Source organism: Chlamydotis macqueenii, chromosome 2 (assembly GCF_036417535.1).
Source record: "Chlamydotis macqueenii isolate bChlMac1 chromosome 2, bChlMac1.mat, whole genome shotgun sequence".
Lineage (NCBI taxonomy): Eukaryota > Metazoa > Chordata > Aves > Otidiformes > Otididae > Chlamydotis > Chlamydotis macqueenii.
In genome coordinates, this window is record NC_141557.1 from 11122490 (window position 1) to 11147683 (window position 25194).

At 44.5% G+C, this 25194-nt stretch overlaps 1 protein-coding gene across 2 annotated transcripts in view; it reads right to left on the bottom strand.

Annotated features, from left to right (window-relative positions):
• Window positions 1-20730: 20730 nt before the first annotated feature.
• ADARB2 (adenosine deaminase RNA specific B2 (inactive)) overlaps window positions 20731-25194 on the bottom strand; it is a 320892-nt gene continuing 316428 nt past the window's right edge. For both annotated transcript variants that reach the window (XM_086741923.1, XM_086741922.1), the window contains one exon: window positions 20731-24108. In XM_086741923.1, the coding sequence (XP_086598049.1) occupies window positions 23932-24108 (177 nt within the window). In that variant the 3' untranslated portion in view covers window positions 20731-23931. The remainder of the gene's footprint in view (window positions 24109-25194) is intronic.

The window sequence follows — 25194 nt, forward strand, 5'->3', positions numbered from 1 at the left end:
TGATGGGCTTGAGTCACTAAGGAGAGTGAAGGAGTGAGGAGATGAAAAAGTGAAAAAAGTCAGTGTCTGAGAGAGAGGAGGAATGGGCTGTGGGACAGGGAGGGTGACATCATGTTTTTGCAGTTTTCTTTTGCAGGAGTTGGTGTGATTCAGTGCAGTGATGCCCAGGGGCAGGAGCACGCAGGTGTCTGAGGACTCAGCTGAGCCGTGGACGCGAGTCTCAGTCCAGGCCGATCCTGACTGGTGTTTTCATGGGTTGAGAAATCAGGTTAATTTAAATCTTAAAAAAAAGAGACCCATTTCCTCAATATCCTAGAAGCATTTTATAATAAATTTAAGAAAGATTGGGATAATATTCTCCTTACCAAAGAGATCATGGATTCTGTTATTGATTACAAGAGGCTTTGCCAAAAGGGTGAGCATCTGTTCTAGTAACCCCACTGGGGATGAGGCTTCTCCCAGCCAGATATTAAGCATGTTTGTAGCACTGCTGCATGTTGCCCCGAGCCCTCTAGGAACATTTTAAATTATAGATATATAAGTATCTTATTTGTTGGGCTCTTAAGTATCCAAATGCGCTGCAGTTCTCCCAAAACCTGTCCCTCCTTCAGCAAATCTTCACCAATTGAGTGTTTGCAAGAATCTCATCTGCTCCTTTGAGTTTTTCCCTTGAACCACCTGGAACTGTCTGAAATATAACATATTTCTGCTCTCTCACTAGAAAGGCACATGACTGAGATGTCCCCTTCAACTCTCCTCTCCTTCCCATCAAAAAAGTTTTTTTCCTGTCAGCGTCTTCCTGTCTCAAAGTGACCTCAGGGGGCAGAGAAAGGTTAAAGCTAAACATGTGAACAAGTCCACGTCAGGCTTTTTCCTAAGCAGCTTCTGTGATGCCACAACCAAGCTGCTCTGTCAACAGCCTTTATATTTATTTTCCCGTACTGAAGGCCAAAGATTAACTTATCTGGACGTCCACTCCACCTTGCAACAAAGCCTTGTGTTATACTTGATAACATGTAGAGCTATTTTAATCTGCTTAATTTGATCTTGATCTTTAGTTAATATCCTTTTGATTTTTCCTCTAACCTGTTTTCCTGAAGTTTACAAGTATAAAACCATAGGAGAAATGGTATCTGACTTCTGATCCACTTTGTTAATAAGCTGATTACAAGTATTTAAAGTTATCTCCTCCTCTCCAGATGCAGCAGAACGAATGACCTCTAAATGCCGTCAGTCTTGCCAACAAGTTACAGAGCTCTTGCTGGAAGCAAACAATGTCAAAATGCAGATGCAGACCTTGCAAGTCAAACCATCGTGCAAGTCCAGCTGAGCCTGGTGGACCCCTGTCAAGGCATAGAGTGTCAATCCTGTAGTTCCACTGAATGTGCAATTTTTGACTTGAAGAAACTGTCAATTCACTGGGTAACTTACGCAAAATATTTGGTGAGTATCATGGAGTGATTTAGCTGCAAGTACAGTGAATAGGTTGTTGCCTTGGCTGGGGTTAGAGGAAGCATAGCCTAGTGCTCAGCCCAAGGAGAAAAAAGGTGCTGCTACTGGCTGTGCCTGCCTCCTGCCTCTGTTCCCTCATGCCTTTGAGTCCTCTTTTGCATCAGAAGTTCTTGGACAGGGACAACCCCTTATTGTGTGTTTGGATAGTGGCTGGTGAGCTGGACCCTCCAGCACAGGCTCTATGGCTCTGGGGATCTGGCTTCCCATGGCACCGCAAATGGAGGGATCGGTCCTGGGGGTGACCTCTGGCAGTTGGTGCAAATATGAGTCAGCCCTGGTTTGTGGAGGTGGGACTGGTGGTGATGGGGCATGAAGACCTTGTTGGGATCATTCTCTGGGGACCTGTGGAGGGGCAGTTAGAAGATGAACAAGAGCATGAGTTTTTAGGGACCCAAGTGCTGTGGAAGTGCTCCTTGGCCCAGGGGATCTGACTACATGGGCTGGGGGAATTAGAAATGGTGGGGCTTGCCTTTGTTTCTTGGGTCCATGAGACACCAGTGAATTGCCAACCAAACTTGCAAAGCTGTAGGCTCTGGGACAGCATCATGTGCTCGCTGAGTGACTGGCCCTTCACAGATGTGTTGAGAATGACTCTTGTCCAGGGGCTTTACACAGAAAATGCGTTACGCGCCAGAAGTGATGCTATAGGGCCGCACCATTTTTCCCCGTAAAAGAGCCCATCTCTTCTCTGTGACACCAATTTTGCTGTGATGTACCTCCATTAGCAGTATCAGCTTTACACGGGGCATCTGAGAGCAGAGACCAAGTCCTTTTTCTGATTTGGGAAGAAAACAAGTCTTTTCTTCTTCATTAGGAATGGCTCTGCAGGGAGAAGATTGCAGTTTCCTGCCCATCTGCTCCCTCATCCTTTTGATGGAAACATCTCATTGTTTTAAAGATGAGCAGTTCTTTGGGAATCTACGTACACTTAAAAGATTTCCTCACTTAAATGAGGAAATCTCTGACACTGCTACTAGAGCTGCATAATTTAATAATATGCAAGTCTGAATTCTTTATTTTTTGTACTTATCTTTTCTTTTTTTTTCAATTTAACAGAATTAAATCAGCACCAAGCTATGTAAAAACTTCAGGGAAGAATGAAAGAAATGTTCTGGCTGTGGCAGGACAACAGCTACAGACTTGATTTGTCCTAGAAGATGGTGTTTGTCCATGCCTGGCGGCCAGCAAAACATCTCTCCTACATGTGTCAAAGATCCGTTGACCAGCCATTGAGCAGATGTGCTTGGGACCACCACCTCCAGCCACCCCCACCTCTGCCTTAGGGCTGGGGAGAGCAATTTCAGCATCTGCATGAGATGTGGTCTCATCTCACAGCTCTGCCAAAGTTCTGCTCTATTGCTACCACACCTGCCTTATTTTTTTGTCTTTTTGTATCACGTGCGTTTACCAAAAGCTCTCCCTGGGTGAGCAGAGCTGCTGGCTCCAGATATCTCCCTGCAAGAGAGGTCTGAGCACACGGCGATGTGTCGTTAGGAATAAATGCCAGCAGAGGGCACGCCAAGATACGCAGATGGGAAAAAAATAAAATTCCGTACGTTCAGTTCCTCTGAGGAGTTAGGCAAAACTCTGTTGGTTCATAATTCATGTGCCTGTGGGACATTGTAAGGGAAAATAATTGGTCTGTCAGGGCAGTGGTGGTATTTTGCTTTGAAAAATGCTATCAACAAAATATCTTAAAACAACGATGAACATAGCATGATTTCAGATGTGCTGATGGGTACAAGAGAGCCTCCCCTCCCCTGGCTCACCTGGTCCTCTTCCACCTTTCCTCCACAATAGTTAGAAAAAAGTAATAGTGTAAGCAGAGTTTTGCTGTTTTAAAGGCACAGAAGGTTTTTTTTTGTTTGTTTTTAATAATTGTATCTCTCATTTTTATATAATTTTAGTTAAATATAGACTAGTTTCTGTTGCTCTTCAGGGCTAGATTCACACTATGTAGGTTTGTGGCATGAGATGTTTTCCAGCTCAATGTGCAGCCTGAGTGGGATGATTGAATCCCCAGATGTGAATCTTCCTGGAGAACAGAACATCCCCTAGACGTCTGTCCAACAGTAGACGCAAGCAGCTAGCTAGCACCAATATACAACTGCCTCCTATTAGAAATACTAATGACATCTATCAATCAGCTAGCTGTAATTTTACACCATGCAAAGTATTGATCTGCCCAAAAACCCCATGGAAAGCTATTGAGGGTGTCCCCTGCCCCCTGTGTCCGTGGGTTGGGGGCTCTAGGCTGGTGCTTGCCTTGTACTGCACCTTCATTGCTGCTGGTGGGATGAGGTGGTGATGGGATGAGGTGGCGATGGGACCAGGGACTGGTGGGATGGGGTGATGATGGGACCAGGGGCTGGTGAAACAGTGTGCTAAGGTGACTCCCTGGCCCAGACCAACCCAGATGCAAGGCACCTGATGCTTACTGCGGGTGGAGAGCAGAATGGAAAACCTGTAGCACGTGAAAAAGAAATTTGAGCTTGATTTTTAAATATTTAAAGATAGTAAAGTGTTTTAGCTAATCAGGCAAAGCACTTAAACTTAAGGGTGTAGAAGAATTGGATTCTTAGAGCTGAGGAACACAACTCTCTCGTCAGAATCACTAAAATGAGGTTTTCATTTGGCAGGTGGGCTTGGACACAGGACACAGGGGGCTTGGTCCTTACCTGCATCAGGCTAACATCAGTTGGGAGCAGGCAGCTGTGCTGCAAACTGGGGTCAGGCTCTGCGCTTCTGGCTCGATCGCTGCTCACCAATGCTGGGTCACAATGGCAGCACCAGTCCAACCCAGTAAAATGGCCTGTAATACTTGCTGGAGAGCTCCTTGAACCCTCTGGAGATGTACAGGTAGTGCCTGCAGCTAGGCTGAGATGCGAGATGCCGAGATGCAGGGAGTCTTAACCTGACAGCTGATGGCCAGGAGCCAGTTTGGAAATCCATCAAGTAATTTCTGCCCCTAAAAAGCTATATTGCTTTGACATAACGTGGTTTTTCAAAGTAACTAAGCAGTCTGATTATTTTAGCTAAGTGGCAAAAAGATTCCCAAATGAAATGAGGAGTTCAAAGTCAACCAAAACATCTTTTTCAACCCCGTTAAAAATTTGTTATTTTTTTTCCCTTCAGAAAGGAAAGAACCTGATACTTAGATATATTCAGATAGTCCAAACTGCGCTTGTAAAAGCAATGTGTAGGTGGAAAGCATCACACACTTTATGAGAAGATTTCTTTAATACAGATACAGTAATATTTCCAATACTGCCTTTGGTACCCAATCAAACTCTCAATAAAAAGCCTTCTCCTGAATTATAGCAACAACAAAAAAATCCTCAAAAAACTTGTTTTGGTTGGCTGAAACATGTGTAAGCTCTAACTAACAGGGAGCTGGTGAAGCAATAAACAAACATGTATAGAACCTAAGGCACTGATATCCTCCGCAGACTCTAAGAGTTCATTAAACCTTGCCCTGTAAACTTATGGACCAATTTTTTCTCAGGCTGTCTACTCTGCCAAGTTCTTGCTCTGTAATTCTCTAAGCAGGATAAACTCCTATACATTCAGCCAGCAGCAAGAGGAGCAGCAGCTGAGCGTAACCAGCAGTCCCACCGCCACGCTCACTGCCATGCCTGCAGCACGCTTCGATCTCTGCTTTAAACAATCATTATAATCAGTGGAGTAATCAGGGAAATAGCCTGTGTTGCTGCCTGTGCCTTTCTGCTGGGCGTTCGCTGCGTGCCCCAACCCGTCCCCAGCGTCAGGATGCCGCTGGTCTGGCACTGGGTGCCTGGGACCTTGCCTGGGCTGACATCAGGTGCTGGGGAGGGGTTGTGTCGGTGCTGTGTTAACAGGGAGTTCATCTCTTTGCCCTCCAGCCACCTCCAAAAAGGAGGTGTCGTGGTGGCGATAAGTACCTACGCCCAGCTGAGACCACGCGTGTAGCTTGTGGAAGGCAAATGTCATGGGAGACACCCACAATCTGTAGGTATGTATGCAAAGTTTTAAGCTGACGTGTTGTTCTCAGCGAGTGAGGAGTAACTGGCAGGGCTTTGTGGAACTTTTACAAAACCATAAAGTTAAGTTCAAAAGGCTCTCTTATTTTTGCCTCTCTTTCAATTACAGCAAAATATATACACTCAGCAAAATGGCAGTTCTGAAGCATAGGAAACTATCGTGGTGTTTCTAGGATAACAGAGGTGGTTAAAAAAGCAGAGTATCTACCTATAATTATTTCCTTTTTTTCCACTCTTCATATACTTATTTTCTTCTCTGTGAGCTGGGTCTGTGTTTATCACAACTTAGTCCCAGGCTAAGTGGCAGCTGCTCTACACCATTAACCTAAGCTATCGTATATTCTTTAGAGATTACAGACCTCAGAAGTGCCTTAGAAAACTTGGAATACAGTCATTAGGCCTATTTTGTGCTCTTCTAACTGGCAAATCATGCAAAGCTCCTAGAAAGAGAAAAATGTAAGCTAGTAGATCATAAGCAGTCACCTGTAAATAGTCACACTTTCAAAGTTCAGTAGATGGGCCCATGGCTGGTTCCCAGAGGGGATCTGTGAACCTGTGTTGCCTTCCAGGATGAAGGCTCTGTTCCTGCCTGTCTGGACATCAGATGGAAGAGGGTTTAGATGTCAATGCAGCTCGTCTGTGCTAGAAGTGCATGTGCTGGGCAGAACCAAGCCATTCCTCTTCCTGGTTTCAGGTGGAGAAGAGAGGATGAGTAATAATTCACCCCGAAGGTGAGCAACGTCTTGACCTTTTGTTTTATAAAGATAGTGCTATTTGAAACTGAACAACTTTGTAGCTGAGTATGGGGAGATAGGTGCAAGTGTTCTGGCAGAGCCTGGGGGGGGGGCGGTGCCCAGACAGACACATGTAGTGCATGTCCTCCATTGGATGCCCGTCTTTAAATGCTCATTTCTGAATATTAGTCTATTATAAAAAAGAGTGAGTGTATCTCTTCCACTCCTCCAATGGTGTTTACAGATGCAGTGATGACAACCACTGGAGCCCAGTCCACTGGGCAGCCTCTTCCTGCACCCCCAGGGTCTGGCTGCTCAGGGATGGCTTGAATACAATGCCAAGGTAACCTTAGATGAGACATCTCTGAAAATGGCTATGTTGTCAGAAAGAGCTGTGTGAGACATGACTATGAGAAGCTGATCCAAGAGTAATGCACCCACTGGGTCCATATTTGCATTAAGCTCAGTCCCTCACCTTTGGTCCTTACCTGATCCGACTCAAAGACTTGTCTTCCTGATTTGACCATGGACCTGTCTTGTCACCATGGACTTGCCCAGCAGTTGCTGTGCTGTAGCTGTCTCTGGTTTCCATTACCAGAGCTGTTTGCCTCTCCTTGCTCAGGAATGGTAGGACTATGCCCTTATTGGTGGGATTGCTGCCTGCGATCCTCACCTCCAGCCCTGGCTCAGCGGTCACCTTCCCTTGTGCTGTAGCCCCCATTGCTCCCTATGAGTTTTATTTCTTAATTTTATCTAAATCCCATGATTTTGCCACCGGGGAGTCTATTAAATATAAATTTCATTGACCAGCATTCAAGCATCTGTTTAACTACATGTTAAGCAGGGTTGGTTTTCTGATTTGGGGCCAAAACTCCTGTGTAGGAGGACAGTGCTGAATTCAGGTGGTTTGGGATTTGAATGTTTCCTATTGAAACCAACACCAGGCTCCAGCTAATTTCAATAACAAAAGCTGTAACAAAATGTAGAAGTATGCATATTTAAGTCACTAGGTGGGAATGAAACACTTGACTATACTCTGGATATTGTATATTGTTCAGAATTTCACAGTAGTTACCTTTGTGCTGGCACACGTTTTCAGTATATTTCAAATAACTGGAATAATTATATATACAGTTCTAGTAACTGGTTGATACAGAAGATATGTTCCTACAGAGAAAAAATGATAACAAGTTCAGTAATTATGGGGAATGAGAATTAAACTTGACGAACTGCATGGGGAAAGTAGAATTGCAGTCATGAATTTTGCTTTTGATTGATACCAAGAACACATAGTTGCTGGAGATGAAAAGTAACACTGGAATATGCATCATCCCAAGCAGCAGCCTAACTTCGAGTACATGTGTGTCAAATCTGAGTTAAACATTTGTATTGAAGCATGTAATTGTTAAAGAAATATAAACCTTGGCCTGCAGAGATCGAGTATGAGGCTCTAGTATCTAGTGAAAATTGTGCAACGATCTTTTTGTTTCAGACTGGATATCTCCCATAGCCAAATTAGTGAGGGTTTTAAAAACATTTCTCTGAAATGTTCTTTTCCCAGTTTTTGAGTTTCAGCACTTCTTGTGCAGCATCTCATACAGTGATAAGAATGATGGCACGAGACCCTCTTAGAGCACAGAACTAGACCGTGATGAAGTTCACAGTGTGATATTCCCAGGTGTGTTGTCCAGAAGCTGGTGTGGGGCCACCACAGCTCTGCCCAGCCCATGGCCATCACCCCAAGGCAACAGGCTTTGCTCAAGCCTTCCTGTAACAGATCTCGAACAAATGGTTGCACAGGGCAAAGGTGCAGACCACTGCTCCTGAAAGCTGGCTCTGGCTAGACAGCTTGTTGTCCTTAAATATTTCAGGTTCCGTGCATGCTCCACTCCTCCCTTGTAGTAAGCTGGACTGCACCCTTCCTTCTTGGCCTCCTGAAGCCCAAGCCTCCTTTTCCCATATGGTCTGTGCCCAAAAGTGTTGACTGGCAGGTGATGTAACTTGTTGGCCCAGTGCATTTTGGGTCTGATTTCTTACTGAGTTTTTCTTTACAGGGTTTTTTTTTTAGAAGTTGCTGCTGCAAAGTAATCTCGTAGAGGGCCAGGCTCACTCTTGGCCCTTAATGATCAATAGCATTTGATCAATTCTGTACTGATTAGCATTGTGATTTCTGGCTTAAAAAGGGTAACTTCTATCTGACTCACTCATGTTTTGGGGCTATAAATTTTCTTTTAGCACATTAGCACTGTTTTGTAGCGTGATGAAAGTGTATATTATCTATAACCTATTTTCTCGAAGCTCAGCCCAGAAAAGCAGCGTGCGCTGCTCTCTCCGGGAATATTGCAGAGTACCTTTGTTTTCAGTCATAACCACATTTAGACATAGTGCTGCTGTTTTAAATTGGGGTAATGAAATTTCGACAAGCGGTTTGGACAAATGCAACACAAGCAATAACAGAAGGTTTAATAAAATGAAAGGATTTCCAGGGAATACCTTCATTTCTTTCCTCCTCCAATTTAATTCTTTCTGAGAATAATCAGACCATAACATAAGACTAAATTCAAGAGATGAAGTTCAGCTGGAGAGGAAATAATGTCCATATAATGTTTTCAAAGGTTGTTCATTTGTTTGAAATGAGTTCTGTGGCTTGGACTGATGTGCCTTAAATACTTTATAAGCAAAAATACTTTGCACTTCATGTACCTTTTAATCTAGGGATCTCAAAGTGTTTTAGAGGAAGGGGGAAGGATAGCTGTTGTTACTGCCTGTGCCATCTAACAGCAGACAACTCAGTCTTTAAAGGCAGCTCCCCCAGACTCAATTCCAGTGCAGTGTGAGTTGAGGGGATAGGTTTGGTATGTCCATCCCGTGACCTGGTGTGCCAGGATGGCCACACCTGCCTTCCATGTCCCCCTCCTCACTGCGAGCTCTCACTGGAGCTTGAATCCATGATGTGGGAAAAATACAAAGGTTTTGTTGTGTGTTTTGGGACATTTGGCTGGAGAACCAGAGATGATGTGTCAAAATAAGAACTGGTTTACTAAGGAAATCTCAGTCAGAATGAGCTTCAGTTCAGATGATCAGAGTAACCTTCATGGAGGTCCAGAGGAACTCCAGATGCCCCACTTCCCCTCCACTGCATGGGGAACAAATAGCGAACGCTCAGCATTGCCAGAACCACTCTGTTGCCCAGCCTCTGCTCTGAAGGCACGTGCTCCTCATCCGCCTTGGTCTTTGGTTTTGGTAACACTGGTGAGCTTCACATGGTGGGATGTGTGTCTGCGTTACAGCTAATTTACTCAGGAGGATGGGTATCTCCTAAATCCCTTAGTCTGACAGGCAGCAAAAACTCCCCCAGAGCTTCAGTGATAACAACTTGTCCTGCTGAAATAGAGGAAAAATGCAGCCGTTATCCCTCCTCCTGCTGTGAAATCTTGAATGTCGAAGGCATGTAAGGTGGTAAGGGAGTGATGGCTGGGGAGGAGGCGGGGCATTGTGCACCACCTTTTAACGTGGGAAAGAATTGAGGGTTATTTCATACTTCTGGCCGTTGGCTGACAGTGTGCTAACAGTTCAGTTTAACTGATACAGCCTGTTTTCAGTCAGGTCTGAATGAAGATTTCACTTCCAGGTGAGAGATTTACTACTTCCTTTACTGGAGTTCCCTGTAAGCTGTGATTTCTCCTGGATCCGTAACTTTTAGACAGAGGCCTAACGAAAGTCAGTCTGGGAATGATGAGACTGTGTGCTTCATTAGTACCTTTCGTGTTTCAATGGACAGTGTGGCAATTAACACAGGGCTCATTACACAAGAATTTTGATCATTTACTCTGCCTATTCATAATAATATTTCTTCTGAGAATACCAGAGACTGTGATTAAGCACAGGAATAATTCATGTAGTTTCTTCTTTGAGATTTCTATCACCTTTCTGGGGTCTAATTGTTTTAGAGCCTTCATTCCTGATGTACTTATGGCAGATACGCATAGCACCTTGCGCATAAACTGTGCTCTTCAGCTTCTGGTTGAGATTATTTTCTGCTTTCACCACAGACCGGTAGCTCCACCAGAAAAAAACCTCAAAGAAACAGCCTCAAGGTCTAGCAAGGTCTAACAAAATATTATGAGAATGACAAAATAAGCCAGAATAAGCCCAAGGGGATACCTGCTTTGGTCTTGATCTATGAGACTGATGTTCTGTAAAAACATTACAGAATGGCTTTATTGGGCCGACACCCCACCCATTACCCCACTGTTTGTTTTTGACAACAGGCAATGGATGCCCTTAGGGAAAAGTGTAAGTACAGGACAAGCAGACAGTGATATTTCTCAAGAATACTGTCCCAGCCTCCAGCAGCAGGACCTTCCTGAGCCAGATATGATGTCTTCACATTTCATAGCTCTTAATGGATTTTTATTATATTATTTTTTTCATTATATGCATCATGAGAGGAGTTATCCATAGTCCTTTGCGAGGACAGGAGAGGGATCTAAGAGGTTCATTTCTATGAGGAGCAGTATGATCTTCTGCCTACAGTCCCAACCTCCAGATCAGGACATGTGGGGCCCATTTCCACCTCTGTCACTGGGTGGGATTGGTGTGGATCACTGCCCTGTCTGCCCTGGTGCTGCCGTTTTCTTGTCTCCCTGTCTTCCTCTCCCACCAGTTTCCATTAGCTTGACCTCAAAATCTCTCTGCAGAAGTCAGACCTGCTCTGCTGCAAATTTCAAATGTGGAGCACTTGTCCAAAATGTTCCTAAGGAGAACTCTGAATGCAACAAAGGCAGACACTCCTGGGAGAGAAAAGGACATAAAATAGCTTTAATTTCAGGCAAATAGCTTCTCTAGGCCTCTCTTTCCTTCATCTGTAAAATCCTTTTCACTATGGTGTCAATGGATGCTGTCAGAAAACTTGTGTTGAATGTCCTGCACCACGCAGAACTATGACTCTTTAAATGGTCTTTTTGAAAATCTGAAGAGAGAATTTGCACAGAAATGTTGTAATATGTAATTTTCTGTTAGAAAGTTTGCTTTAAAACTATGGACACTGCATAGGATTTTTGAATCTGAGGAAATACAAAGACTTTTATTTACAAGTGGCAGAATAATGTCAGGGACAAAATATCTTTTTTTCATTAAAAGATGGGGAATAAAACTTTGAGAGCAATTTTCAAAGGTTTGACCAAACATCAGTCTTAGGTTCTTAAGTCATGTAATCTTTACCTCTGTTTCAAAGTGCTGCCAACAGTTATTGTGTAGCTGAAGGTCTGCACTGAAAAGATATGGGTCATTTCTGCTAAATTCCATGCAATTATTGAAGTTGGAATAAATTAAATAAGTATCAGCTGAATATTCACAAATGGAATATTTTATTTTTTAGGAAACTGGAAATGCAGTTTAACCACTTGCTAACGAGTATATTAACAAATCAGGTTTCCCATTATCTGATTAGCACAGGCACTAATATATTCTGCCTATGAAGCTGATGCAAACAGGAATGCTGAGCCCAGTCAGTTCAGAGCTGGAAAAAGGTTTTCTTATTCTGCAAAGATTTAATTTGCTTTTCCTGCTCAGCACCAAGTTCATACAAAGGCCTCTCAGCAAGAAAAATAATTGTGCTTAGGGTTCAGCATACGGAGACTCAGAGTGCAGAGTCTGCAAACATCCCAGCTGGTGGGAGAGGCTGATGCCTGAGAGGACCCAGCTCCCCAGCCTCATCCCCACTGGGAGCAGCCACCTTCCTGTCCCCAAACCTTCCTGCAGAGCTTCACCTAAGCATACTCATGGACCTAGCCTGGACAGAGTGAGCAGGGTCACTGAAAAGCCAGTGACCCCACTCACTGCAATGGCTGGCTGTGGCTTGGTGGGGAGGGACCAGAAGTGCCCCAGGAGTGGGCACCATCTCCACTGCCCCGCAGCAACAGGAGGAGGCTAGCGAGGGAGATCCAGGGCCCGACTGTGCACGTCCAACAGCCCAGGCAAAGCCCTAAAATACCACTCCGCTCTAGAGCAGACCTCTGCTAGCATCTGCCTGTGAACTTTGCCCAGGACCTATGCGTGTGTTATTAAGACTCCTGGGAGTATTTAGATTCTGATGAACCAGCAGTTTCTAATTTAAAAAATGGTTGTTTCAGTGTTTCCTGGCTGGTGCTTTCCTTTCCTGGCTGTTGAAGTATTTTAGTCTGTGCTAACAGAATCATATTGCTAGCAGGGGAAGCTCATTCCACCTAATTTTACTAAGTGTGTGGTGATGGAGATGGGAACCTAATTATCTTCATCAAATTGATTTCATTTTGGTTACCACACGGCTATTAGAGGAATGACAATAAATTTTGGTCTCTTTGATCAAGACTGGAGTTTAACCAACACTTCTAAAGTCATTAATGTGTTATGCCTCCCCCAGGCTAATGATTTGATTACCATGTAGAGGTACTGGAGCCAAACACTTCAGCTATGCATTATGGGTGATGAATAGGAAGTTTTGAAGGAATACATGTTGCACCTAAATACACCCGCAGTGAAACGCAGAGGATGCCAGACAGCTACTGGCAGGCGGGGAGACACATACACCTGGAAGCTTCATTTTAAATCAGCCCAGAGCACAGAAGTGTTGAGGCACCCACGCAAGTCAGGTCCGGCTCCTGTCACCTTGGATGCTTCCCCGCAGCTAACGTGTGTGAGGGTGACCGACATGCCGAACCGCTGCTGGGAAGAAACTGGGACATTTCTTAGTTAACTTTTGTTCTTATATTATCTGCAAATAAATCTGTATATATAGTCATGTAGTGCTAAGAAACTCCATGGAATTTTATCTTTGTGGATTTTTAGACTTGTTTTCTGATGTGCAAAACCCATGGGTTACATTGGGCGGTGAGTCACAGTATATTATTATTTGTGCCTATTGTAAAATATGTGTGTGTATGTGTGTATTTACATGTTGATGATATACATTACTAATGTGCTATATCACTTACACATCATAAAACAACACACATATTAATAGATTTTTACATTTAAATATCCTATAATTAATTTGAATGTGTTTTATTTAAAACCCTTTCTGGCTAGCTGTCATCCTTTTCTTCTTTCACAGATCAATTTGTATTGAAAGGAAACATTTTGGTGCTTTAGCTCTGGCGACTTAGGGTACCCATTCAAAAGCTCCAGCGTGGTCTTGCCACCGGGCCCAGTCAGCCGTACTGTACCTGTACTCCTCACAGGTTTTTGTCTTGGTTATGCTGAAAGTCCTGTGAGAACAAGATTCTCCATCCTTCTCAGGCAATTGATTCCTGCAGGCAGTTAAAGAAATTGCAGAACGTACTGCTGCTGCACAGGAGCATTGGACACCTTCTCTGGCTCCCTAGGGCAGAGCCTTCCCCCTCACCAGGCTCCATGCTGGGAGGGCAGGAAGGCTCAGGGAGGAGCATGGTGTTCGCCCAAGGGGTGCATGGCCTGGCAGAGACACTTCTCACCTGCAGGACTTTGCCAGGGCCACTTTGGCACTCTGTGCCTCAGTTTCCCATCAGTAAGGGGTCAGCATGAAAACTACGTGTCATTCACTGCTCTGGTAAGGTCAGGGGATGGATCAGATGTACTACAGCTGATCTGGGTCTATTAGAATCATAGAATAGTTTGGGATGGAAAGGACCTTTAAAGGTCACCTAGTCCAACCCCCCTGGCAAGGAGCAGGGACCTCAACCTTGCCTAAAAAATGCCCTAGAAAGGCTGTGGCACACTGAGTGGAGGTGAAGGGAGAGAAGCTGGAAGGGGCAGGAAGGGCTGCGAGGCTGGTCCTCCTGTCACTTGTGTTTCACAGACCATCTTGTGTGCAGAGCTTAGCATTTCCCAAAGCCTGACCTCATTTGGCCAGCAGCCCTGCTGTTGGTCACTTATTGTCAGGGCTGGGAATTCCTGGTATTTCAGCTGACCTCCCCCTTTCCCTGGAGCCTGCCACTGCTGCCAGGACAGAGGCATCGCTGTGCTGACCGAGTGCCCGTAGGAACTTGTAGTTCCCCACGGGGCTGGAGATATCCCAGGATGGCTGCACAGCTCTGGGAGGCAGCAACGAAAGACAGAGACATGCAATAAAGCAGAAACTATTGGTGTTTAAGGATGAGGCTGCAGAGCTAACGGCTCTTTGCCACGGACAAGGAAAATCCCCTCTTTGTGTCCCCATCACCATCCCTCCCCACCGCCCTCGTCCCACTCCCTGCCTCCCCGGGCTCTGCAGCCTCCTGACCTCACGGAAAACAACCTCAACTCCCCACCCTAACAGACATTTATCTTATTTTTTGCTGTGTCAGTTTTCTGCCCATTTAGTGATTTGAAGTGGTTTGGGAGGCTGGCAGGGAGCAGGCAGGAGGTGCGGGCAGGAGGTGCAGGCAGGAGCAGGGAACGGAAGGTGGGGGGAGGCAGAAAAGGAGATCTCCCCTCTTTGGGGCAGCAAGCGGCAAGGTTGGGTGAACCTGTAAGGTGTGGCTGTGCCCTTCAGAAATGTACACAAACAGAGGTAGAGAAGACTGACTCAATTTTTTTGTTTGATTGATTAACAGCAGGTATTGACTTGACTTCAGGTGTGGGTAAAGAAAAGGTTTTATCTTTGCTAATCTGACCCTTACAACTGTAGCCCTAGTGCATTCACAAAGAGATTTCACCAGCCCTCCAGTGTTTATTGTCCACATGGAGGTAAAGGGAGGTTCACAGGACATTCCTGAAGCCTAAAAGAAGCACGGGGGAATAGGCCTCGCCTCACCTCCTGCTTTTCTCCTGGGTTATAAACCACACATCCTTCCCACAGTGTGGGCCTGCTCCAGCTCTGGGGAAGGCAGCAGAACAGGAGCAGGCAGGGAGTGATGCTGAGAGGTGGGAAATGCCAAAAAGAACCAAAACACAAATGGCCACATCCACGAATTCACACAATTCTCCAGTTGACAGAAACGTATTAAACGCAGGTGCTCGTATCACGGTGCCTGTCTGAAGAACCACTCCATTATATTTCAGTGAGAACTGGCAGCAAGAAACCCTCATCCACACATCAACATGAATAACCCCTGCACTGAGCCCCAGGTGAATGCTTTATAGGCTGCCAAAGGGCTGCGACGTGCAGACTTTCCAGCTTCTCCCCATACATTAGCATCTCCTGCTCTGCAAATGGCGCTCTCATCGCACCAAGTTTTTAGACATATAAAGAGTTTTTTCCAAGGCAGGGAAATAATGGCACAATTAGAACAGCAGTTTCTTCAGTGGGGAGCTCTGAGAAATAGAGAGACCCCACAAGTGAATATGTGCATTTTTTCCAGCGTTATTTGTAAGCTCTTTTCAGTTATGTGTGTTCACAGGGAGGTGGGGGCTGATGGTCTGCATGTAGATACAAGGGCGTTACGGGACGTGCATTTGCAGCATCACCGTCATCGTCACTGGGCAGAGCAATCCCTTCGCATGCCTTGCTTTTTGCCCCCTGCACTGTAGCGGTATAGGTACATGTGTGGTGCTGTGGTGAACCAGATCAAGCACTTGGAACGACCCTGAAATAATAATATCCCAGGATAAAAAAGAGAAAGAAAAGGTGACCAAGTTTCCAGCAGGATCAGCTTTCCTGCTCTGCATCACCAGGCACCTGCCTGGACTCCAGTGGCAGGGACATGGAGGGGAATGACACAGGGAGCAATGTTTTTTTCAGAGGTAGTTCTGGCTTAAACGCGAGTAAAACTACTGCTTAAACAGCAGGACATACAGCCTTGTGCCCCTCCTTTTCAAGTAGGGGAGGGACTGGCCGGCTGACGGGCCCTTGAGCACCAGTGTCCTAGTTCAGCATGTAGGATGGAGTCCTTAAGCAAATATGTATAAAAATGTATATACACACACACACAAACATATATATATATGTCAAAGCTACCAGCCCATGGGCTGCAGCAGCTCCTTGGACACATTGAGGGGTTTTTTTTCCTTTGGAAAGCCAACCAAAGGCCAGCCCTGCCGAGCTGGAGGCAGCTGGTTTGTTTACTGGCTTTTCCTGGGCAGCTCCTGCCATTTCCCCAGTGCAGGCTGCCGCTGCCAGTGCTTGGGGAGAAGGATGCGAAGGACTGAAGGGCTCTAGTCTGTTAATTTATTTTAATGAATATAAATTAATGCAGTTTTCTTTTCTCTGGCTTGTGGATATCAAAGGCCAGTATGACTCATAAGCATGATCTATCTTATCATTGGCGGCAGTAATTCATTAATCACCCCTGATGAAGGCTCTTGCAGCCCAGTTGCAGGTGCGGGGAGCAGACTCGCAGGGCTGGGTGAAGGCAAAGGACCGCGCGCAGTTCTCCAGCTGCTGCAGGCACAAAATGACAAGCATGGGGCAACCCAGGTGATTTCCACGCCCAGCATCTCTGCAGCAACTTGTCCCCATGTGGCTTAGGATCCCTCTAGCAGTAAAAAAGACAGGTCAGAGGGTGGGAAGACTGTGAAGCTATTCAGCCGGTAATAATAATAACAGTAACAGTGGAGTCAGGAGCTATTGTAAACCTCCCTCTAAAAGATGGAGAGAGCTGCTTCATTTAAGAGGTATTTTCAGTTTGGTTTACTGTTTCTCCACGTGATGTTTTACATTCCTCTATGCTAGCAGCAGGTACTCGGCAGTGCTAGCAGGGGAAGCCAAAAGCACCTGATCTCAGTGGCACATTGACACTGAAAACTGTTGGTTTGGGACATGACCGTGTAGCTTTCTGTTGGGGAAATTTGTAGTAAGAGTTGGCAAAGAGAAAGATGCAGCAGCAGAAACTGAGTGTGTTTATAGAACCTTATAACAACATTATGGACCTGGTTCTGGGACAGAGGCACTGAACTGCTGTGATTCATGGGGGACCACACTTAATTGGCTTTTTCATCTTCCCATGAAGGTCTATCTAATCTTACCTGCAATGGCTGAGTAAAGCTTTCCCCCCGCCCCCCATGAAAACTGGAGGAAGGATGACAAAAAAGGAGAGAAATTAGCAGCGGGAGTAAAGTATGGCACTCCCTGGCCAATCCAATAAGCACTAAAATGCTTCACCAGTTTAATGTCATTTCACGGGGTAATCTTCAGCCAGCCTTGTCCAGAGACACTAGCAGGCTGCTTCGGCGCTCAGTGGTGCAAATCATTGAGTTGCACTGTGAAAGTACAAGGAGAAGGAATGATGAAGTGTTCTCATGTACCTTTTTCATGTGACTTTAATCCCCCAATTCCCTTCACAAACTGAATTCTGCTCAGGTACACTAGTCTGAGTCCTTTGAAGTCAATAGATTTGCATTAAGGTGGCAGAGTTTTACCTTAGTTGTACAATCCCATAGTACATCGAGCCAAAATTATATTTTTTGTACATTTCACTGTCACTTTTGGGATAGTGATCTCCACATCACCCCTTGAGTGAAAAAGGGGTCTTTTCAGAATGACTTGGTCTTCACTTTGGCCACAGTTCTTCAAGAGAGACCTTGTTAGAGGGTCAAAGACTTACTGGGTCAGACAGGAAAAAAGTAGATCTGGGAAATGCTGAGCCACCACAAGGAAATTCTAGTGCAAAGGCTCAGAAGGCAGCGATAGATGGTTTTGGTTTTCCAATAAGTACAGATATGTCAGGGCTAGGAACTAAGTTTTTACATTAAAAAAAAAAAGGTTCATATGGAATTAGTTCTTTTAGCTCGGAAATTGAAAGATTAATTTGGTATCAACCTAACCCTGTTGCTTGCTGCTGCTGCTAATGACCCTTTCAATTATTTCAATGGCAGCAAAATTATGTTAAAAATAAACTGTGTTACCAAACCTCTTCATATGTACAGTATATGTTAATTTACTCAGCCACCAAAAGTCATGGTTGGAATGCTTTCTTTCCAGAATTTGAAAATTTTCACACTTTACAAGCAGATCAATCTGTTTCATATATATATGTATTGTATTATTTTCTTACAGCCTAATAGTATTAATACTCAAAAGCCAGCTCCTTGTGACAAGGAATAGTCACTGTTTTTTAAAACAGAGAAACAGAAGGTCCTGTGACTCCAGACTCCTTGGTTGGGAGTCACCTCCGCATGCACAGTCCTCTGAATGCAGGAGTTCATATTCCCTCTCCCATCAGTGGGGAGGGACCAGACCCTTGAGAGGACAAGTTCTTCACGTGTCTTAGACACTGTGTTAAATGACATTAATCATCTTATGAAGTCACTTTTATTTATCCAGGAAGCTTAGAAAATGAATTCAAATTAAACAGCTGTCCTCCGGGTGGATGAAGTGGTTAAGGTAAAGATGGTCCTTGAAAAAATAAGTTTTTTCTTGTGTTGTGAACTCATTGCCTGGAGGGCAGGAGCTGCCCCATCTGAGGATCTTCACCTGTTTGTCTCTTCCTCACTTAAGAGAGTAAAACCTAGAACAAAAACTCAAGTCCTTTCCCAGGTAAGTATCCCAAAACAAGCTATGTTATCAAGTCTTTTTTGTTCTCTCTCATGCCAAAAGGTTATTAAATTATAATAACAAATAATTTAGCTTCCTCTGTATATTGTGGAATGATATAAACATGAGACACGTCCTCTCCATTCCTTTCTTCTTGAGTGCCTGACTTTCTAGTGATTATGATACTTGCCTGTCCCCCCATGACCCTTCATGATATGTCAAATATAGCCTGTGCTAACACCTAAGCATGACTTTGAGGTCACAAGAGAAGGAGGGGTAGGTATCAGTTAGTCCATCAGGAACCAGTCAGACCCGACAGTATGTGCCATTCTTCATATCTTTATTTTCCTTTGGAAGAGGTTGTTTTGGTAATGCTGGGTCTAAAGGAAGGAGCTTATTGTCTCTTGATTTGGATCGTTTCATGGCAGTATAGACTGTGAAGGCATCTGTTCAGGGCCAGAGGAGAATGAACAGGACCTTTTCCTCTCCACGGCAGAACAAGACTTTAATGGTCTAGTGGAAGTAATTCTGTATTGCAAAGGAAGTTGATAAAATAGAACATAAACTTCTCTAATAGAGGATTTAATTACCGGGAAAGCCAAATTGAATGAAGCATTTGAGCAGAACTATTGCATTGCTGAAAAGGCAATGATTATTAATCCCCTTTCTCCAAGGCCACATTATTTATTCAGGAGGCCTTGGAGTACTGAGAAACCACACATGTTTCTGTATTTATGCGTGTGCTTGTACATCTTTGTGTTGTTTTGTTTTCGATTTTTTTTTCCATCCAAACAGACTCTCACTACCCCTTAAAAAATCTCAGATTTTCTCTGCCTTCACCCAGATTTCCAGCTAAACTGGTGTATCCACATGATCAAGTTGAAACCAGACAAAATAATCAGGTCTCAGGGCTGGAAAGTATACACAATGGTAATGAATCAAAAGGCTTAAAGAGCTCTTACATTGCTATTTCATTCTTCAACACACAAGCACAGCTATCAAGGTTTAACGGCAGCAGAAGGACTTATTTATTTTATTTGAGAAACAGGCACTTCTCTGAAGCCCTCTATTAGTCGATATATCAGCTTGTTCATGTTTTATGTTGTTGTTTTTCCAATATGCAGTTGGAAAAGAAATAACTGTGCCTAACGATGCTGGGGTGTATGCCTGTAAAGTTTTAAATGCGGTTCTGGTATTTAGCCTTTAAACTTAATGAGATTAAACACAGAATCCATCCATATAATTTACCCTAATGACTGCTTTGTAGTTGTTTTCAGCAGCCAAATCGTGTCACGGTGTCTGCCATGGTCGGGCAGTAGCAGCTACTTTTAGAGGAGGAAACAGGCTGGGAGCATCCTGCTGTGAACTCAGCCGTGGCAAAACTGCCCAGGAGTGGGCTGAGGAGCTGCCAGGCTGCTGGGAAGGGACCTCCTCACCTCCACCCTTTGCCCTTCACGGCCAAAGCCGTGCTGGTTCCCTGCATCTGCACCGGGGCTGGGCTCAGCATGTCCCTTCCAGAGCCCCTCTGCGGGGGGCACCAGGTCCTGCTCATAGGATAACGCATGCTGAACCTTTGTGTGGACAGCATCCTTTGGGCTCAGGGGGACTTTAGTCTGCTGTAGCTGAGTACTGGTAGTTTACAGCAAGAATAAACAAAAGCCGCTCTCCCAATCAGGAAGAAATCTGCAGAGATGTGCTGACCTTTTTGTTCATCGTTTTAGTTTTCTTAAGCAGCTTTATACAGCAAGTGCCATGCAGTGTGAGTTTACAAAAACATATTTAATTTTTATTAAGAAAGATCTTTGAGAGTAACCTGGAAGGATCAAATCAGAGACGGACCCTGTTCGCTCTTCTTCCAGGATAAGACTGTGTCCCTGTATGGCTTCTTCTACACGAGCGAGCATGTCCATCTCTCAGTACAAGTGTGTGATTCCTACCACGCATCAAATCCAAACTGCATATGAACAAGTTGTCTGTAGATCTACAGTAGTTGTGTGTAAAAATACATGCTAGCATTTTGGAGCACATTCAAATCAGTCGCTAAGCCACAGTGAAAAAGGGTCAACAAACAGTGAAAGAACAATTTTACTTGGCATTTTATTCACTTAACAGAAACATTCACTTATCAGGTATCACTGAAGTGCAATTTACAGAACTTAGCAGCAAATTCACATATGTAAATTCAGATTTATTTTCTTTTGTTGTCTTTTTTTGTTTCTTTTTTTTTTTTACAAATATTACAAATGTACATCCATTAGTACAGTATTGCCATTCACTCATGCGTGTTATGTACAGAATCTTCACTAAAGAATTACTACTGAGCAATTTTTCCTTTGCTTCAGGAAATGCTGCATGTAGGTCATGTGTGCTTCTGGGATGTGGTCCCGTCGCACTCTATCGCTGCACGTAACGAGAAGAAGTAGACGTTTAAGGTCATACTCAACTATAGTGCAAGCAGGTGCAACTCCATTGCCTTCAGTGACACCAACTGATGTCCACTTGCAGTGGGGACCTGGTTTGGTCCCCACTACTGAATTTGTTCTGGCAGCTGAATCCAGGATTCCATTTAAGTATTTCTTGCAACAAAGGATAATTCAATCCCACCACACTTTTCTTTTTGTCCTTAAAAATAACCAAGCATGGTGTTTTGTTGTCACAGTAGCTGCAACACCGGCCTGAGGAGCTATATGTATTAGTTGAGCTGATGTCATGCCAGGAGTGGAGGAGGATGGATGAGGGCAGAGAGATGTAAGGAGGAGCCGTTGAGGTCTCTTGTGTGCTAGATAAAGAGTAAGTTGGAGAGGAAGAGTAGAAGACACTGCTTCTCCCTGCCCTGTGCATCTCTGCGTGAGAAACCTTGCCCTCCTCTCTGGTTGCCCTGCAGTTTCTCTCCCTCAGTTGTAGCAGCCGGAGCCCCTGGGACCACCACTGCCAGTGTCACTCACAGCTCCTCCTGCACCTCCACTCATGGATCTGACCCCCTGGCCACTCGCTGCCCCTCCGGGTGCCTTTGCTGCCCAGATCACACTGGAGATCTGCACCAGTGACAGCTGTGTTAGAGGATCGGACCCTGTGGAGGTACTGGGAAGCTCCGCACAGTGCCAAAAATATTCTGAACATTAATCAGAAGAGCTGACAAAGTGGTCAAAGTATTGACAATGTGGTTGCCACAAACTGTTTCCATTATTGAAACATCTCAGGTTGTTGTTTTTTTTTTATTATTTTTTTTAACTATTTCTACTCTAAAGATTTTTTTAAATATTTTTGGTAGTTAATATGGAATGTCTTATTTTGCTGAAAAGGTTTCTGGAAGGGGAGAGCTTTGTTTTATCTAATTTAAAAATTCTAGTTTATCACAATTCTTTTTATACAAGACACTATAGATACATCTTGTAGTTTATAATCTAAAAATAAAATCTCATCAAAATACCATAGCTATTCTATTGTGGGCATCAATAAACAATGTATTTACTGTATATGGCTCTCCAAACATGATAAACCCTATACAAAGAGCATCTATCGTTATTGATAGGAACAGTTTCCCGCGTAAAGGAAATTACATGGAAAAATATGAGCCTTGTGTTGTTTGAAAGGTAACTCAGCTTGACAGTTCTGAGAAAATACCAGGACAATTATCACAAATCAGTAGCAGCATGTTATATACAGATTTAAAGAGAATAACAGGAATAAAAAGAAAACAGTAGTTATATACCCGCAAATCCTGTCATTTAAAAAACCAAAAATGGAAAGAAATGTAGAGGGTGTTTGAAGGCTGGTTCTGCAGTGGGACTGTAAAAACTCGGTTCTCCCATGACTGTATCTCCTGCATTCTGATGAAGTTTGGGATGAGACAATACCAGACTCAGCCTCAGTTATGAAGAAAATATTTAACTCTTGGGTGCTACTCGCCTCCTAACTGAAAAACCCCACCTGCTTTTCAAACTGCAGATGAACATGAAGAATAATAACAACAATACTTGGCATTTACGCAGAGCTGGAATCTGAAAGCTCTTACACTGAGCAAGGCCTTACCCGAGCCTATAGTTGCATCTGCTGCACGTATGCCAATTGGACTGTGTGGGGAGGTAAAACTTGCTGCAAGGGTGACAGGAACTGGCTTACACTATTGCACAGGATCAGAGCACGTCGTTCCTGCCAAGCTCCTTAGAAATGAAGCAGGTAAGTATTATTATCCCCATTTGACAGATGGAGAAACTGAGGCAGGAAAGAAGTATCAAATGTGCTCTCTAGTTTGGGATGTCCTAGCTGTGGCTACCCAGCCCAGCAACTTTAGATGTACGGAGCATCCTGAGCTCACACCTGCTTCATTCTGAGCTGCGGATCCTCACAGGCTTTGAAATCTGAGGCTTTGGGTCCTGGCTCCAGCCTGCCTGATTTTTAGGCAGCTCCCTGAAGCTTCAGTGCTGCCTCCATCGTCACACTGGCCTTCACCAGCAGCCCCTGCAGAGCCATGCACCTCTGCAGGTAGCACAGGGCTTGAAGAGCATCTGCATCCTGGCAGGTGTCTAAACGGCCTGTGTGATGAACTGGGTCTGGATAATTAAAATGTGCAGCATGGAAAACTTGTGGCCAGATTTGAAGATTCAGTGGGAAGTGGTTTGCCCAAGGCGTCAGAGGGAGTAAATGCAAAAACCAAGGGAATCCTGATGCCTGGCTTTGTGCTCAGAGCCAGCAGTGGAAAACGGAGTTTAAAAATGCTGCATATCTTTGAGGTCTAAATTCTTTTTCACAGATTCAGGCAGCTAACAGGATGGTTTTTTTGCATAGAGGTTAGACATGGATGATTATGGATGCTCTGAGACCTGCTGTCACGCCATGTGCCTGGGGTACTTCCATCTTTGCTCCCTATTTTCCATTATTCAGTGACAACCCTCGCACTGACTGTGTGAGGAAAAACAAACTCTGTGGTGGATCAGATAGGTGGCTTGCTAATGCCTCAAATCAGTAATAACCAACAGCAATAAAAAATGAAAAGCAGAATCTTTGTGGGGGTGGCGTTATAATTTGGGCAGGTGCATTCTTGGGAAAGGATCATGAAAAAGCAGTTTTCTAAAGTTGAGTTCAGTGCATCAGACACATTTCTATTTATGTATTTCCAATACAGAATTAAAAGCAAATATTCCCATGGAGGTTGCTATTAAATCTCAAACTGCTTTGATTCTCTCGGCTCATGTGTCCCGTCCAGCCTTCTCTCCAGCTGTTCTGATCCGGTCACGTAGCAAAGGTGTCAAGTGATTTACACAGTTAGTAGGAACTGATCTTGCTCTGGGGGTTTCTTCACCCAGGTGCCCAGACCGGCTTTCTGAAATGCTTTAAACAGCTGCTGCTTGACAGACTGGTATGTCTGAGCCACCAGCTTTGCCTCGCTGTACACTGATGGCATGTCTCCATGGCCTGGTGTTCGTGTGCTCAGCTGCAGAACAAAAATCAGAGAAGGGGAAAAAATATAAAATAATAATTAAAAAAAATTGTCCAACGAGCCAAAAGAAACAGGAGGCTTCAGTAGCTGTATAATCTTTCTGTCTACATTTCATAAGCAACAGACAAACAATCACTCTGCTTTGTGTGTTTGCTTGTGGTTTAACATCAAAAAAACAGGGAGGCAATAAATGCCTGCGACATGGTTTCGAGCCAGTGTGAAGAGGAACGGAGTAAAGAGCTTTGCCTTGGAGTGGGCGTAAGCAGTAGCAAATCTTGGTGTGTTTTACAAAGGCAAAACCCTACTTCTCAGTTAAGATGATTTTTAGGAAAAAAAAAAAGGGAAAAAGTCCTTTCTCAGGATGTTTAAAGAATGTTCTAAGTTTAGCCCAGTTTTCTCTCTTTAATGTGTCATTGTAGGAGATGATGTGAAATCTGCCCAGGACACGGCAGAAATCAGGCATCAAACTTCATGCTGGTGCAGGAAAACCAAGCGCTCTGCCGGGGCACTGGAGCTGCACGCCGGGAGCTGCCTTGGGAGACAGCAATGCACGTCCACTGACTCTCATCGCCTGGAGCACACGCATGGGAGCAAGCACCCTTCACTTTGCGTAAGGACTAAACCAACAACCTCCTCTGACCTGCCCAAGTCTTAACAGGGCCGGACCAGCAGTGAGGCTGTGACATGATATGAAAGAAACTGAAGTTTGGAAAATGCTTTAGGGGTGAAAGTCCAACGCTTACAAGCCAGGGAAATAGCAATCTGTAGGAAAAAGCACCCTCAAAACATGGCCTTGGAGAGCAAACAACACTTTCCCTTCTCTCTAAAAAGGAGAGATGCTGAAAGATAAATTAAAGGAAAAGGCGAATGCACAGTCTGAAACGAGCTGCTCGGGTCCGGGTGGCACTGGCACACCGCAGGGTGTACTGGCCCAGCCAGCAAGGGAGGGTGATGCTGCCAGCTCAGGTGTCAATGGGCCACAAGCTGGCCTGGCTGGCGGTGGCTTTCCTCCAGCTGCCCCTTTGTTCCCCAGAGGAGGACACTGATGATGTTATCAAATGTTTTGTTTTGTCAAAAGCA